This window comes from Phragmites australis, chromosome 12 (genome assembly GCF_958298935.1).
Source record: "Phragmites australis chromosome 12, lpPhrAust1.1, whole genome shotgun sequence".
NCBI classification, from domain to species: Eukaryota; Viridiplantae; Streptophyta; class Magnoliopsida; order Poales; family Poaceae; genus Phragmites; species Phragmites australis.
Window position 1 is genome coordinate 30,592,432 of NC_084932.1, and position 16,042 is coordinate 30,608,473.

Here is a 16,042-nt window from a genome sequence, read left to right on the forward strand (position 1 = left end):
AAACACTAAAAATCAATGAAGCTAGAGTGCTCAAGCAAGCAAGTAAGCACATACGTGTTCCCTCACACAAATAATTGGTTGCAGTAAGTGAGCTAGGAGGCCTACCTTGACGGATGAGGACGATGGCGGCAGGCGTCTGTGAGGAGAGGACGACAGGAGGCCTACCTCGACGGATGAGGATGATGGAGGCACAGAGCACGGTGGCATGGGCTCCTTGGCGTCAGGGTGCTCATCGGGGAGGAGGCGGTGAGCTCCTCGGCGTCAGGGTGGTGGTCCTCGGTGACGGCGGCTGTGCTCCTCAGCGTCGGGGTAGTCGGGGACGAGGGCGCAGGGGAAGACGACGTCGGGGAGGGGGAGGGGGACGGTTGGGAGACGGTGGCGGCCTCAGGGACGGCCGAGAGAAGGAGGCGAGGAGGAGCGGGCGGCGGCCATCGAGGAGGAAGCTCAGGCGTCAGGACTTAGGCAAAATCGGAGGCTAGGGCTCCCGGACCGTTATATATACACAAATCATTAGTGACGGGTCATATCACTGTGACGGGTGGATTTACCACCCCATCACTGGGACTCGGTCATTACTAACGGGTGGTAAATTAACCCATCACTAATGACCTATTTAGTGACTCGTGACGTTATCACCCGTCACTGATGTGCTCGTCCCTCTAAGGGGTTTACCTGTATACTGGCTGCATCCTGAAGCCAAGTCAGGATTTGGTAGCAGGATAATCCGATGATGAGAAAAATGAACTCGCGCGGACGATTGGTGTAGTACTCAATTAGCTTTCTCACTTGCATTCTCAATTTAACACACTTTTCCACTTAACTGATCTTTTCATTAATTTAGGATAAGTAAGATCATCACTTCATGAGTTCTTGTATACAAAAGAAGGTCCAGATTACACAAAAAAAACCCATCGGGACTGCAAAAGGCTGCTAAATCCAAATTGCTAAATTCGTATAACCATCCATAAACCTAGGTAAGTAATGAAATACGTTTCATCAGTGTCATCGTCGGAGTCGCCACCGGCACTGGCCATCTCCTCATCCTCCTCCTCCTCCTCCTCCTAGTCATTGTCGGTCATGTCGGAGTCGCCACCCATATCCTCCTCCTCCTCCTCCCCCTTTGATTGATTGTGTATATAGGGCCTGCTGCTAGTTTCCTGATCAAATCACTTGTAGGAGTACTCGATTGATTGATTCGATCTCGAAACTAAGTGTTGAACCTTTGCATATGTTGCTTCGCAAGCCAAGCTTCGGTCCGCTCTGGGTTCTCTTGAAGAAGCAACTACTTTTGCTCGTCGAATATGGGGACACTTCACTCATTTATTGCAACACGAGGAAATGAGCTTGGTCGTATGCCTTCGGCTCAGGAGTAATTGCATGTTTCCCCAAAATGCCTTGCCCTGCGAGCCTGCCCTCGTGGAGAGAATGAGCCACACCAATTGGGTTATTTGAGTCCGTGTAATTAATGCACCACTACACTACCTCCTCTATAGAGTAACTCTGCGCAAATGCAACCCTAAGGCAAAGCACGATTCCTTACGTACGACTTGAGAACGACCATAAATCGCTCGTATGGATACATATGATGCAGGAACACAGGGCCAAGAAAATAAATCTCCTTCATAAGGTGAGCTGTGAGATGGATCATGATATCGAAAAAGGATGGTACAAAATACATCTCGAGAAGACATAGAGTCTCGAAGTGTCTTTTTTCTAGCTCGGCTAGTGCTTCTGGATCAAGTACCTTCTGACCAATTGCATTGAAGAAAAAGCGCAAGCTCATGATAGCCTCCAATCTTACTTGACAAAAAACGATCTTACCTAGATCTCGATCTAAAAAACCTTGCTGGTGCCACGAGTTCCAGCGTCTAGTGCTGAGCTAATGCCCGAGGAAGAGCATGCATCGAATCCATGAGCCGTTGTACCATAACTGTCTGTATTCAATTATTGTTACAGATGACCCTCATACCAAACCTTCAGTGTGTTATTCACTGCTAGCGGCCGCATTTTGTTGAGAGAGATGTGTCGTTGAAATATTCTAGAGAATGTTAGTTTTAAAACATTATTATGCTCTTAGAACATGATTTGTTTAAGAAACCATCTATGATTTTTTTTTTACCATATGTGATGACTGGTTGGTGGTAGTGAGCATTAGACCACTCTCAAGGGCGGTTTCATTCTCATTAAATAGAATGTCATGTCAGCATTTTTGATGATGTGGTAAAAAAATAATAAAGAGAGAGAAGAAAAGGGTTTCATCTAGATGAAACTATATGGGCACCGTTTCCAACATAGTTACTTTCTTGCATGTGTGTCTATGAAACAACAAAATGAAACAATGCATTGTAAGATACTATTTTAATCATTAACTAACGCTCTTTCTTTAAAAGGGGCAGGACACCGCAACGGGAGCCCTTGTGTCAATCTCTATATCCTATAGCGCGTTGCATATCTCAAACCACGTGAAGCCACGTCATCATTTGGCCGGTGACCATCTGATGGAAAGCAAGCGAAGACAGAGGCCGTCCTATTCTTCGTGTTTCCGGAGTCTTCCCCTTCGCCTCCGCCTCCCCCAACCCGCCCGCTCCCTCCTTCCATAGGCAATGGCAGCAGGGACAGCAGCGGCGCGCGGACTGCAAGGCCTTCACGGCAGCGGCGCAAGGGCCTACGGGCCCCTCTCCTCCTCCGCAGGGCGCCAACAGGGCAGCAGATGGCGCCCTCTTCTTCTTCGCGCGTCGGGTAGAGGTAGGGGCGGTAGAGCCTGCACCCCCTTCTTCACGTTAGTGGGCGGCGGTAGCGAGGGGGCTCCTGCCCTTTTTCTCAGCGCGCGACGGCAGTAGATGGCAACAAGGCTGGGAAGGTTCTGATTTGGGGGCATTCGATTGGTTGCGAGCTGCGGGGATGAATACGAGGCCGGTGGTGCTCATCTTCCACCTGCTTCCCCCGCCCCGTGCGTGGGATTGATCCCTCTCGATCTTCGCCTGGTGAATCCAATCGGGCTCCGCGCCGCATCCCCATTGGAGCCCCTTGCGCCGCCGCCGCCGTCCTCATCGATCCGGTTCTCGTGGGGTTCGGCTTGGGCCACGAGGAAACAAGCGTAACATTTCTTTCTGTTTGGATTCCGCTTTCCTCTCTCGGGTTCGGTTGCTGGTGTGGTTGCACGAAGTAGGAGACGATGGATTTGGCGTCGGTCAACGAGGAGCTGGCCGAGATCGATGGGCAGATCGGCGATATCCTCCGCGCATTGCAGTAAGCTCCAATCATTCTACTTGCTGTGATTTCGGTTGTTCGTAATTTGTTTATGCTGCCTGAGAATGGTCGTTAGTTCTCAGTTTGCTTCCTGCGATTTCGCGAGTGGATCACAAGTTTAGGGAACAAATTGTTTGCCTGTAGGGGCCAAAAAAACCTTTTTCTTTCGATGTCCGCAGGTTCTGCTTCGTGATCTCTGTACAAATTGTAGCATAATCTGGCAAAGAAACGGGGCTGAATTGATTGATGCATTGGTTGAATTGTCTGCAGAAATGGTTTTCAGAAGCTGGACAAGATCAAGGATGCCAACCGCCGGAGCAGGCCGCTGGAAGAACTTACTGATAAGATGCGATATTGCAAATGGTGCAGCTGGAAGAACTTATTCATTCTCTTTTATCCCCGTTCTATACGATGTAGCTTTTAGCAACATCCTCCCTCATACAATAGGGCAGTTGGAGATGCTAAACAAAAATGCGGCGCTTGGCATGGGTAAAGAAGTGTCACTGCTTGGCTCATGTTAGTATATTTATTTTTCTTGCAATCATTTTTGTAGCTTATAACAACTATACTGCACTGCATACTACCTTGTTCCAGTATTTCTGCTGCTCACTGTTTCTTAAGAGCAACTACCAGCAATTTCTGCTTCTAAAATCTAAGTGATGGGACCAAGCATTAGTTTGCAGGACAAACAGATATCTGGTCGCTTAATTTCGATGTTGTACGAGTAGCTTCATTAAAGCTGACATTTTGCTCATCTTATGTGGTTTTCTAGACTTATCAAAGACTTCGAGCGAGTTACCAAAGATGAGGCAGGGCGAACTGATCCGGATACCGCAAAAATGCTGCATGACAGAAAGCAGTCAATGGTACTATTACCGAAAAGTGTTCTATGACATGTGACTTTATACACCTTCCTGTTCTGATTCAACAACTTCCACTAAACCAGAGATTGTCTTGTTTTGCAGATCAAAGAACTAAATTCTTACGTTGCTCTTAAGAAACAGTGAGTGCTGACCTATCTCGTTACACCATATTTCTCATAGTATATCCAACTTTCGCTTATGCACCCATAACAAGTTGCCCTTGCACTTCTAACTTCTACATCATAATTATCTTGCTCATAAACTCTGTGGAACGCATCTCCTCTAGTTTATGGTAACAATTCTTGATACTTAAATATAAGATCATTTGGGTTGCAGACATGCAAGTGAAAATAAGCGAGTTGATCTATTTGACGGTCCAAGTGTTGAAGATGGCTTTGGTGAAGAAAATGTCTTGTTAGCATCAAGTAAGTTGCAATATCACGGTCCCTATAAATGCACCAATGTGATAGTATGTTCTCTTTCAGGTTCGAAGTTTAAGAATATTTAAGATAAACCCATTTCGTTTTGGGTGTAATGTTTTAGCTATTGGAAGTTTTAAAAGAAACGAGCCTCTGACAACCGGCATGGATTTATACAGCTCTTCAGATTACTAAGCTGTGCTATCCTTTCTTTTTTGCAGATATGACAAACCAGCAGTTAATGGATCATGGCAATCAATTAATGGATGAGACTGATCAAGCTATTGCACGATCTAAACAGGTTGATCTTGAAGGCGATCTTGAAGGGGATCGATCCTATTACACACTGCAGATCCAATAGCTTCCAATGTTCTGTCTATGCGGATCATCAGGCGAGGGCATCCTTTCTAGTATCACTAAAACCAAGAATAACAACAATTCAGAGCAAATAGTCAGACACACGGCAGCCTCCACCTGGAAACTTAAACAAACTAACAACAAATTGAAGATTACAGAAGCGATTCTCTAAACAGTCCAGTGACAGCTGCTTCTAACTTCGCTTTAGTCTTCTGCTTCACCCATCACACTTGACGAGAACTTGAATGTCACCTTTCATGCTCATAGTCCTCATCCATTCATCAGTCGAAGCGGTCTGGTGGCCATCTCCTCCAAGAATACTACAAATAATGTATCGATCCATCCCCTTGAAGATTGGCTTAAAAGCTGCACGATAGTGCGTCAAACTCGCTTGATACATCGCTAGGTTGTATACGAGACTTTGAAGAAGAGCATGATTGGTGCATGCTTTTGTATCTGTATGTGGACTCGCTTGCTAATTACACCATCATGATCTTTTGTAGGCGTGAGAGGCATCAGAGATACATGGTGCACATTTGTGGTACGTATTTTAAAAAACTCGACCAAGGGGAGAGACGTCCGGAAGGCATTGTCAGCAAATATTTGTGATACATATTTGGTCATAGCAATACATGGTGCACAAGCACAATATTGGAGAGCAGGAGATAATTTTCTCATATTTTTTTGTTGAAGTATAAGTGAATTGTCCATATTTTCTCATCAGCTTAGGCTTTTAGATGAACTGGTTAGTGTATGCAGCTCAATATGGTATCAGGGTCAGAGATCTCGAGTTTGAGTCCTGACAGACGTAATTAAAACAAAAAATTACTGAGGAGAGAGTGTTGAAGTACAAGTGAATTGTCCACCTTTTCTAATCAGCTTAGGTTTTTGTATGAACTGATTGGTGCATGCAGCTCAATATTTTTAGAGGAAATTGCACAGAACACTAGGTTTTGGTGCCATATTATCACATTGCACTAGGTTTTAGACTTTCTTGCACATTGCACTAGGTTTTAGCCCAATTCTTCTCACATTACACTGGGTTTTACCTCTCAATGGTCTTGGGTCCACATGGTAGTCACACAGGTGATTTGGATGTGCTGTTGAGCCCGAGCTGCGGTGCCACTTTTTAGAGTAAATTTCGCAAACTACTGATACTTTGGTAAAATTATCGTAAAATTACAGATTTAAGCAATAGTTTCACAAAACTACAGATTTAGTGCCAATTTTATCGCAAAACTACAGATTCTTTGATAAAATTATCGCAAAACTACATATTTAAGCAATAATTTCATAAAACTACAAATTTAGCGCCGATTTTATCGCAAAACTACAGATTCCAGAGGAGCTGTTCTCAGCCCCGTTACCATGATGGCGAGGTCCAGGAGCAGCGTAGGCGGCCGACACTGCCCCAGGAGCCTCTGGCCGGCGCTAGCAGGAGCAGTGGGCCGACGCGTCCAGGAGCTGCCACCCGGTGCCGCCGCACCGACGAGCAGAGGGCCGGCGCGACGAGGAGCATCCACCTGGCGCCGCCGCGCCAATGAGCAGAGGGCCGCTGCGACGACAAGCAAAGGCAGTACACGGAGCTCGGCGAGCAGGAGCATGACATGGCAGAGCTCGACAGGGCCCCCAGGATGAGCTTCCCAATGTTGTCGATGTACGCATCAGCGTCGTGCGGGAACATGGTCCCGCCGCTGGGGAACCTGAGCTTGTCGTCGTCGACGCGGATCCAATTCTGCACCGCCTTCTCGATGGTGTGCTTTTTTTTTTCGAAAAAGTGACAGGAGCTCTGTCATTCATTATAGGAGAAGAGAAAGAAACATGCAGTTTAAAACCACAGCAGGAGAAGCACGAGAAAGGGGAAATGGAAAAGAAAGAAAAGGAGAAGAACAACAACAGGGAAAGATGTTCAGAGAAGCTACAGGAACTAAACTAGCTTGACACCGAGATTTCTCCCAACTTGGCCGCAATATCATCCTTCGCCAGATGGAAAATTTGCAACGGCCCCAGGTTCTTGTTTTGGAAAATTCGTCAGTTTCTTTCTTTCCAAATATTCCAACAGGTGTAGATGAAAATGGAGATGGCCACCTTTCGATTGGGCTTCGTAAAGGACTCTATTGTCTCCTCCCACCAGTCTTGAACTGAGGCATGGTCTCGCTGGAGCATACTTCTGAATTCATGCCTATGTGACCAATTTGCTATATGCTCCCATACCTCTCTCGAGAAAACACAATGCAGGCCGAGGTGTATCATGGATTCTTGTGATTGATCACACAGGGGACATAGACTGTCATGTGGCCAGTTTTTCCTTGCAAGATTGTCCGCCGTGTTTAGCTTTTGTTGCACGAACAGCCAAATAAAAAAGTTGCATTTGTTCTTAGTTTTGGCATTCCAGATCTGAGTGGCTTTGAACCGACAAAAGGAGCCCTGGAATTGGATTAGATATGCAGATTTAGCACTATATGTGCCGTCCGCCGTCCACCTCCAAGAGATGCTATCTGGGATGTCAGGCTGTAACACAACCCCTAGGATTTTCGTCCAAAGATCGACAAATTCAAGTAGCTGGATGGAACTTGAGATGTTTCTTACGGAGCGAATCCAGTTACCATTTTGGAGTTCATAAGCCACCTCTCGGTTTTTCCTTGTAGCGATTAAGAAGAGATTTGGGGCTATATCTTTCGGCATCTGACCCTGCAGCCAACGTGAGTTCCAGAACTTTGCCTTTTGTCCATTGTCGATGGTGATCTCAGTTGAAGCTGCGAATAAGCATCAATCTACATCATCACAGGGGAGAGAAGCCCCTAACCATGGCCTCTCCGGTTGCTGCCATTCGTACCACAACCAACGAAGTCGAAGTGCTCTTCCAAACATAGTTAAGTTTTTCAGGCCAAGGCCACCTAGCTTCTTAGGGCGGCAAACTTTCTTCCAATTGACCAAGCAATGTTCACCTTTCACTTCCTCAGCTCCTTTCCAAAGAAAAGCTCGTCTAATTTTATCCATGCTTTTGAAGGCCCATTTATTCATTTGAAAAACTGAGAGATGGTAGATAGGTTGAGATGACAAGACAAAGTTAGTTAGTGTAAGTCTTCCAGCTCTCGTTAGAAGCTTGCCTTTCCATCCCGGTAGCTTTCCTACCATCTTGTCTTGTCGATAAGAGGTTGTATTTCCAATTTGCGCAGCTGTTTAGTGGACAAAGGTAGCCCCAAATATTTGCAAGGAAAGACCTTGCACTGTGCATGGAAGACTTCTAAAATTTCCTCAATGTTAAGGCCATCACAGCTAATGGGATACACCTCGGACTTTTCTAAGTTTGTAATTAGACCTGTGGCCTTACCGAAGATCTCCAAAATGCATTTGATAGTTCGCAAATTATCTTTTGTTGGAGAAATGAAGATAGCAGCATCATCCGCATAAAGGGAAATTCTCAGCTTTGCAACTCGATTGCGAATCAGATTTAGCAGTCCTTGTGCCACTGCCAACTCAAGAAGCTTTTGCAGCGGATCAATGGCTAAAATGAAAAGCATTGGTGAAAGAGGGTCTCCCTGCCGAAGGCCTCTTTTGTGAAAGAAACGAATACCTAGAGTTCCATTTAGCAAAACATGGGAGGTAGAGGTAGAGAAGAGTAAAGCAATCCAATCACGCCAACGTTGTCCAAAACCAAGATGCTGCATAAGCTCCAGTAAGTACTCCTAACTCACTATGTCAAAGGCCTTTGCAATGTCTAATTTGAGGAAAAGGGCCGGCTCCTTCCTCTTGTGTAGGCATTTAATCAGATTCTGAGTGTATATAAAATTGTCTTGAATGCATCTCTTCTTGATGAACGCACTTTGGTTCGAGGACACTAGGTCATTAAGATATGGCGCTAGCCTGTTTGCAAGCAACTTAGTAAAAATCTTCGCTATGTTGTTTATAAGACTGATTGGTCTGAAATCTTTTGCTTGAGATGCGTCCATCTTCTTTGGCAAGAGGGAAATATTAGCATTGTTGAGGAGGTGAAGGTGTTGCCCTCTCAGATTGTAAATATGCTAGATGGCTGTCACCAGATCATGTTTAACAATTTCCCAACATAGCTTGAAGAAGAGACCGATGAATCTATCAGGGCCCGGCGCCTTCTCCGAAGGCATGTCCATGATTGTTTCCTTTATCTCTTCTTCATCAAAGGGCTGTTGCAAATGAGCAAGATCAGTCAGCCTGTACTCCCAAAGATGCCCAATTCAGCGTAATTTCTCTGTTTCTTTTTGTTCCCATATTGATCGGAAAAGTGTCTGTACAATTCATTTGCTTTATCCTCGTGTGATATAGCAAGGCTGGAAGGTGTGTGCAACTGTTGGATATAGTTCTTCTTTCTTCTTCCATTAGCTTTGAGGTGAAACAGTTTTTTTTTTTTAGAACCGGGGGCCCACCCATCCGACGCCTTCTTTGGAGGCGTTTTAATGGGGCATGCATCCACGGCTGCCTCCCCAAGGCATCGAACCGTGGTGGTTCAAGGGCCTGGGCGCCCTTGCCCTCCCCGTCATGACCAACCGGCCCCCAGGCCGGATGCTGGTGAAACAGTTTTGTGTTTCCATCACCTTCTTGTATGTTGATCTGCCTAGATCGTTGGTGCAATCTAGTTTTTTCCATAGCGGCTAAGCCTAGGCAGCGTATCCTAAGCTTCTCTTTGAGTTCTCTCTCGGCTGATGATAGGAGTCTTATTTCTTGGGCCTTGTCCAATTGGAGAATCACTTCTCTAGCTATAGCGAGTTGTAGGCGAAGATCTCCGATTTTTGCACGACTCCATTTTTTAAGTGCTTTCGCTGTTCGTGATAGTTTGATGTGTAATCGACGGATGGCATCCCGTTCTTGAGTTGGCTTATTCCATGCCTCAGAAACTACTTGAGAAACTCCTTCAAGCTTTGTCCAAAAAATCTCAAACCGGAACACATTAGTGTACTGGATTAGGGATGGCAATCCTGCCCGCGGGTTCGGTACCTGCGGTACCACGCCCGAGGGCACGGGTATGGACATGCTTTTTCGCCCACGGGTATAACGGGTCGGGTACCCGCGGGCAAACCCGAAATGCGATGCGTGACAGCATGAATCCGTGGCTACTAGTACTCAGCTACTCCTAGCTACTAGTACTTTGCTGAGAGGGTCTAACCAATGGAGAGCCAGGGTCTGATTTTCTTGCTACTCCGTGCGGGCATCGTCAGACCTAGGGGTGGAAATGGATGTCAGGAAATCCGAATTATCCGATTTCGTATCCGTTAAAATGCGAATATGGATATCCGTATCCGTATTCGTTTCTGAAATGGATACTAAAATGGATATATCCGAATTCGTTTTCGAGATTCGGATTCAAATGTGGATATCTGAATTCGAGATATATCCGATTCGTATCCGTATCCGCCAACCAGGGAACCAAATTTTGCTAAAGTTTTAGAAATTTCAGATATAAACGAAATTCCAACCCAATCAAATTGGAACAATTTCAGTCAAATTTCATCAAATTTCAGTTAAATTTGATCAAAAATTTAAATTTCCAACATGAATTTTGAACAAAATTTGTAAAATTCCGGCCCAATCAAAGTAGAACAAATTTCATTCGAATTTTATCAAATTTCAGTCAAATTTTTTCAAAAATTTAAATTTCCAACCTGAATTTCGAAGATCGAGTAGATATCCGAATGCGGATTCGTATTCGAACTATCCGATTCGTATTCGTATTCGAAGATATCCGAATCCGTATTCATATTCGGAGAAGATATTCGAATCCGTATTCGTATTCGGATTAAAATATGGTAACTCGTACTATCCGAATTCAATTCCATACGTATCCGATCCGTTTCCATCCCTAGTCAGACCCGTTTGCTTCTTTATGCTTCTTTCCTCTCTCCTGACACGCCACATCGCCTCACTGCCCATGCTATCAGTGGCCGACAGCAAGGTGGCCACCTTTTTCGCTCGCGCGCGTGGAGAGCCTGCCGCGCCCACTCGAGTGCCTGCCTGACGCATGACGAGTCGTCGCCCGTGTCGGGTGTTGAAAATCTAACAGATTTTACCGCTCGATCTGCTGCACGAACACAGCCATAGTTATTCCGTCATCTGACAGACGGATGATACTGCATGATGATAAACGTGTTGCTTCACGAGATCAATCGATATGATAGCAGGGAGCCGATCGTACCTCCGCGTGAAGCCACCGCGTCAGCGTATATACGCCGACGTGGTAGCTTGATTTGATAGCTGCGCGCGTGCCTGCTACCTGATCGAGAATCAGTTTGCTGGCATACACAGTACTATAGGAGCAGGACGTACGTCCCCGGCCGGGACACATGTTAATATATATATATATATATATATATATATATATATATATACGGAAAAATTCATAAAATACCATTCCAAAGAGCGGTGGTCTGTGAAATACCATCTTAAAGAATGGATTCTATAAAATACCACTTTAAAGAGATGTTGCTTCACTAAACACTATTTTCATTTTTTCTTGCCTAAAACCCAACACGAAGTTACCCTTTTGCCCCTTCCTTCACGAGGACGCCTTGCACGCCCACAGTAGCGGAAAAGGTTAGAATAAATTGATTGTATGCCATCGGTTTACATCTCAATTCATTATTTGCCATCGATAAAGTTCACTTTCACTATGTACCACTGGCAACTAAAAACTTTTACTCTATGCTATTGCCGTGAAAATATATTCCAAAAATAACCATATTGCCCTCGGACCAAATCAGAAGAAATTTTTACAGATATTTCAAAAATAATATGTTGTTTGACAAAATTTCAAAAATAATACCGAGGTGCGAAAAGTAATATTTCATACAACTGTAGCACGAAAATATATTTTTCGTGGTACTGTAGCACGAAAATATATTTTTGCGCTATTGCAGCGCGAAAATTATAATGGCGCGGTGTTGTAGCGCGAAAATATAATGTTGTGGTACTGAAAATAAAAACGCAAAATATTTAATCATCTGCAAGCCATTTTCGTGCTACAGTACCAAAAATTTTAATTTTCACTGTACCGTAGAAATATTTCTTTTCTAGCACTACAGTGCCAGAAAAATATTTTTTCGCTGCAATACCATGAACATATTTAGTTTTCCGTGCTACAGTACTAAAAATAACACAAAGGGTACAATAGACTTTTCACATGCGCTACAGTACAACAGAAGCACAGCTGCATGTCTGAAGAAAAATGAGTTGTTCATGCATACAACAAACAAATATTGCCAAAACAATTGCTAAAATTGCATTCACTGAATCCATTCTGTGTGATTTCTTCCACGTTCGTACTTATAAAAGTATCTAGCAAAAATCAAATAACTGCTGTAGCCTGAGCAAAACCAGCAAACCTGATGCATCCTGATAGTGACAGGGGCAAAAGGGTAACTTCGCATTGGGTTTTAGGCAAGAAAAAATGAAAATAGCGTTTAGTGGAGCAACCTCTCTTTAAAGTGGTATTTTATGGAATCCATTCTTTAAGATGGTATTCCACATACCACCACTCTTTGGAATGGTATTTTATGAATTTTTCCCTATATATACTGGTGTGTGTCTATATATACACACACATATATGCAGAGCAGCCTGCTCTCGCTACACACCTACTGTATTAGCTAGCTTTGCTTGTTAAACGTGTAGCAAGTACACACACTACTGTCGAGAGCTGATCGAGTGTGCGACCGGCCGGCCGTCGACGATGGCTGGCTATACCCCCAACTACGGCGCCGGTGGCCCTGGCAATGCTCGTCCTACCTACAGGTACGCATGATTCTTCACATTGCAACGTACGACTAACACAGTTTCTGCATGAGTAATCGATATCACACAGTTTGCTTTGCTCCAATACATGCATGCAGGAGCTACTCTGATTACATGAGCAGCACTTTTGTGGATCACTTCGAGAGCTTGCCAGCGAGGCTGAACGCCGAGGAGAGGCCTCGGCCGCTGGACGCACAAAGGTATTATGATGAGTACGATAGCGACCAGTCCAACACGTGCGCAAAGTTGGCGGTGGAGTTCTACAGTCAGCAACAGGTACGTACGTGCATATAAAATAGATAAATACATATGCATCATATACATATATATATACATGAATGCTGCTGCTCTCTCCCATGCATTAGTAATACATGCATCGAAAATAATCCATGCATGTCCAAAAAATTAAACGACCAGCTAGCAATAAACTTTGACAAGTAGTGTGTTCAGCCAAGTAAAATGAAAACATTATTAGTTACGTATTGCAAAAACTAGATTCGCCAATCTTATGGCGAAAAAGCTAGCGTACTTGGAATTAAATTAGATATGATATACTTTTACCTATCTATATGTACTGTGTATATACGCACGCACGCAGGGAAACTCGCCCATCATGTTGCATGAAGCAAAAGGCAGCCACAAGTTCTTCTCCAACAGGACTGCCTACTTCCACGTCAACTTCAAGGCCGGTGGATATGACGAGCCTTATGACACCTTCTTTGCCGAGGTTATGGGCCCCGGCGGCGGCCCCGAGACAGTCACCATGGTCGTTCGGTTCCGTACCAAAGGTATATATATATATATAGTGTGTCTACGCTCAATTTTAATTACTGTTGCGTCACTCTGAGTTATAATCTAACAAATAGTAGAGTTACAATCCGCGAGATATAGAGTTACAACCCGCGAGATAGAGTTACAACCAGATGTAAAAAAATTGAGTTGTAACTGCATTATGGATGAACGTAACTTTTAATGAATTTCTTACCTAATGATGTACAATCTAAGAAACATACTATTATAATCATAATATAATCTAAAACGTAATATATATATATATATATTTTACAGTTACGGTGTAGAATAATATTCTACAGCCAACCCAATGCCCCAGCCCGACTTGACCTGCCTGGCCACCTCCCAGCCCAACCCGCTTGGGTCGCGCGCTACGCAGGCACGAGCGCGCGTGGGGGCGAGCGGCGCGCGGGCCCGCAGGGACGTATGGCGCGCCGGGCGAGCGGGCACGGAGCCACGACGTGGTGCACCGGGCGAGTGTACGTGCGGGGTTAGGAGACGCGTGGTGCATGGCATGGATACTCCGTGCAGTAAGGTTGGGGCCACGCATACCCTCCCGTGCATGGTGAAATAACTATCCAGTACTCAAGCACTATCCAGTACTCAACCATTTATACTATATAATAACTATCCAGTACTCTGGCTCGTCTTTTTTCCGTGCATGGTGAAATAAAAGTAGCAATTCATGCTCTCGAGGACACAAACTACTGAAAAGAACAATTTTATTATGACTAGAACTACGGAATAATTACTGAACAAACTATTGAATAAAACTATCGAAAACTACTAAGCAATTCTCATGGTGTCAGTAGTTCTCAATTGTGAAAAAAAATTCAGTAGTCCTTAGTGTATTCAGTAGTTTAAAGTAATTCTAGGTTAGTTAGTCCTTAGTGTACTCGGTGGTTGTAACTGGTATACTAGCGGATGTAACTAACAATTTTTTGAGTTATAACTGAGGGTGACGTAAAAGTAACTAGAGTTGAGTCTAGACGTAGAATAGACTCGCCGAATACTGTGTGTATATATATAAGATAGATAATCGATCGGTACTCCAGGTATCATCTCACTTCCATTATATTTATTAAAATTTCGTTGCAGAAGAAGGCAGGACTCGGGACAACTGCCTATACTGCACAGGCCTCAAGCATCCGCAGCAGGGAGGATTTGTTGGCCACCGGCCGCATCCGGAACCACCAGGCAAGCTTCAACATATTGAATCAGTCATTTATAACATGCATATGCGCATAATGAATTACACCTTGGCTTGGCTAGTACTAGTAGCTGCTTACATTCATGCCCGCCAACGGATCTTCAGGTGATGGTGGCCAGGAGGACGGCCGCGGTGATGGTCATGCAGAGGAGGAGCAGCAGCAGGGCGACGACAGCGACGGTGATGCCGAGGAGCAGGAGGGCAGCGATGATGATACGGAGGAGGACTACAGCGAGGATGATGATACGGAGGAGGACTACGGCGACGATGATGATACGGAGGAGGATGACGACGGCGATGATGAAGATGGCAACTAATCGATTCTCAATCCAGTAGTAATAAGTGTTCGAGATCGTATACCTAAGCTAGTTTAATTGTTGGTCTCAGCATGCATCTAGCTAGCTCCATATATCGATCGGTCGGTTATGTATTCTGATCCATAATAAATAACTGTTGACGCGTTTTTCTTTAGACTGCAAAATGAGCTCCATCTTAACCATGAACTGCTAGTCTGCTGCTGGCTAATGTGGCATCGATCTTGGTTTTCTTTTATTTTTCTTTCGTTAGAGATGAAAACCTGCGGCTAGGCACGTACATACTCATAGCTCACCAACAATAAGCATCCCCATCACAAAGAAAACAATAAGCAAGCATGCTGCTGTGCTAGGTATCATCCATCTCATCATGTAATGACTTTGTCGAGTCAGATAACTATATATCATAGGTAGATTACATACATAAGAACGTGAGTATCTGATTATGCGGTGACAAGAGGAGTATCTGGTGATGATACAGAATAGCAGCAAAGCAATCTTACAAGTACCGAATTACATTACAGTTGCTCCTTCAGTACATTACAGGTCTACTTGGTCCAAAGCAGGGACGAAACAAGAGTATATATGTATGTATAGCATGGCAGCTAACCCTCTCTCCTTAGTACGGACTGTCGTAAACGAACGGGGTATTACAATGCCCAGCAATATAGTTTTCACCATTGGGATGAAACATCCTAGGACTACAGGCAAAGCAGTACGTGACGTCAACATTCTTCCTCAAAGCCAAGGTACCATCAGGCTGAAACCCTTTGTGTCCAACTGCAACAAACAAACCAACTTGTTCAGAACACATACTGACCTGTTGAGGATACTATATTATACTACTACACATGCATAGATGTAAAACCATATGGACTCATCTGAATACAACAGGGTAGTTTAAGACCTCAAGCTCAATGAAAGTTTATTTTTCTTCAGATGATTGTCACATTCATGAGATGCCATAATGATATAGTAGAGTGAAAGGAAACTCGTCATAACAGCGAGGGCACCTATCATGAGAATAAACATAATGCTTTTACGTCCAAAACCAACAGGCCAACTGCTTACAGCAAT

The 16,042-nt window shown here is 44.4% G+C and overlaps 2 protein-coding genes across 2 annotated transcripts; both read left to right on the forward strand.

The window, feature by feature from the left end:
• The first annotated feature begins 3,011 nt into the window (after positions 1 to 3,011).
• On the forward strand, positions 3,012 to 5,434 carry LOC133887232 (novel plant SNARE 11-like). The gene is made up of 6 exons (XM_062327181.1): positions 3,012 to 3,249; positions 3,520 to 3,765; positions 4,022 to 4,115; positions 4,215 to 4,252; positions 4,449 to 4,537; positions 4,753 to 5,434. Exons 3-6 carry the CDS (start codon positions 4,089 to 4,091, stop codon positions 4,890 to 4,892), a joined length of 294 nt encoding a protein of 97 aa, XP_062183165.1. The 5' UTR covers positions 3,012 to 3,249; positions 3,520 to 3,765; positions 4,022 to 4,088; the 3' UTR covers positions 4,893 to 5,434.
• Positions 5,435 to 12,587: 7,153 nt separating this feature from the next.
• On the forward strand, positions 12,588 to 14,968 carry LOC133886520 (phosphopantothenoylcysteine decarboxylase subunit VHS3-like). The gene is made up of 4 exons (XM_062326198.1): positions 12,588 to 12,649; positions 12,748 to 12,925; positions 13,248 to 13,437; positions 14,757 to 14,968. The coding sequence occupies exons 1-4, from the start codon at positions 12,588 to 12,590 to the stop codon at positions 14,966 to 14,968; spliced, it is 642 nt and encodes a 213-aa protein (XP_062182182.1).
• Positions 14,969 to 16,042: the final 1,074 nt, after the last annotated feature.

Excerpts from the sequence above, each read along its gene's own strand:
- LOC133887232 (XM_062327181.1), top strand. The coding sequence starts at position 4,089 with ATGCTGCATGACAGAAAGCAGTCAATG. Across the intron at positions 4,116-4,214 it reads ATGACAGAAAGCAGTCAATG|ATCAAAGAACTAAATTCTTA; the intron begins GTACTATTACCG and ends CTTGTTTTGCAG. Across the intron at positions 4,538-4,752 it reads AAATGTCTTGTTAGCATCAA|ATATGACAAACCAGCAGTTA; the intron begins GTAAGTTGCAAT and ends TCTTTTTTGCAG.
- LOC133886520 (XM_062326198.1), top strand. The coding sequence starts at position 12,588 with ATGGCTGGCTATACCCCCAACTACGGCGCCGGTGGCCCTGGCAATGCT. Across the intron at positions 12,650-12,747 it reads AATGCTCGTCCTACCTACAG|GAGCTACTCTGATTACATGA; the intron begins GTACGCATGATT and ends ACATGCATGCAG. Across the intron at positions 13,438-14,756 it reads CGTTCGGTTCCGTACCAAAG|GTGATGGTGGCCAGGAGGAC; the intron begins GTATATATATAT and ends ACGGATCTTCAG.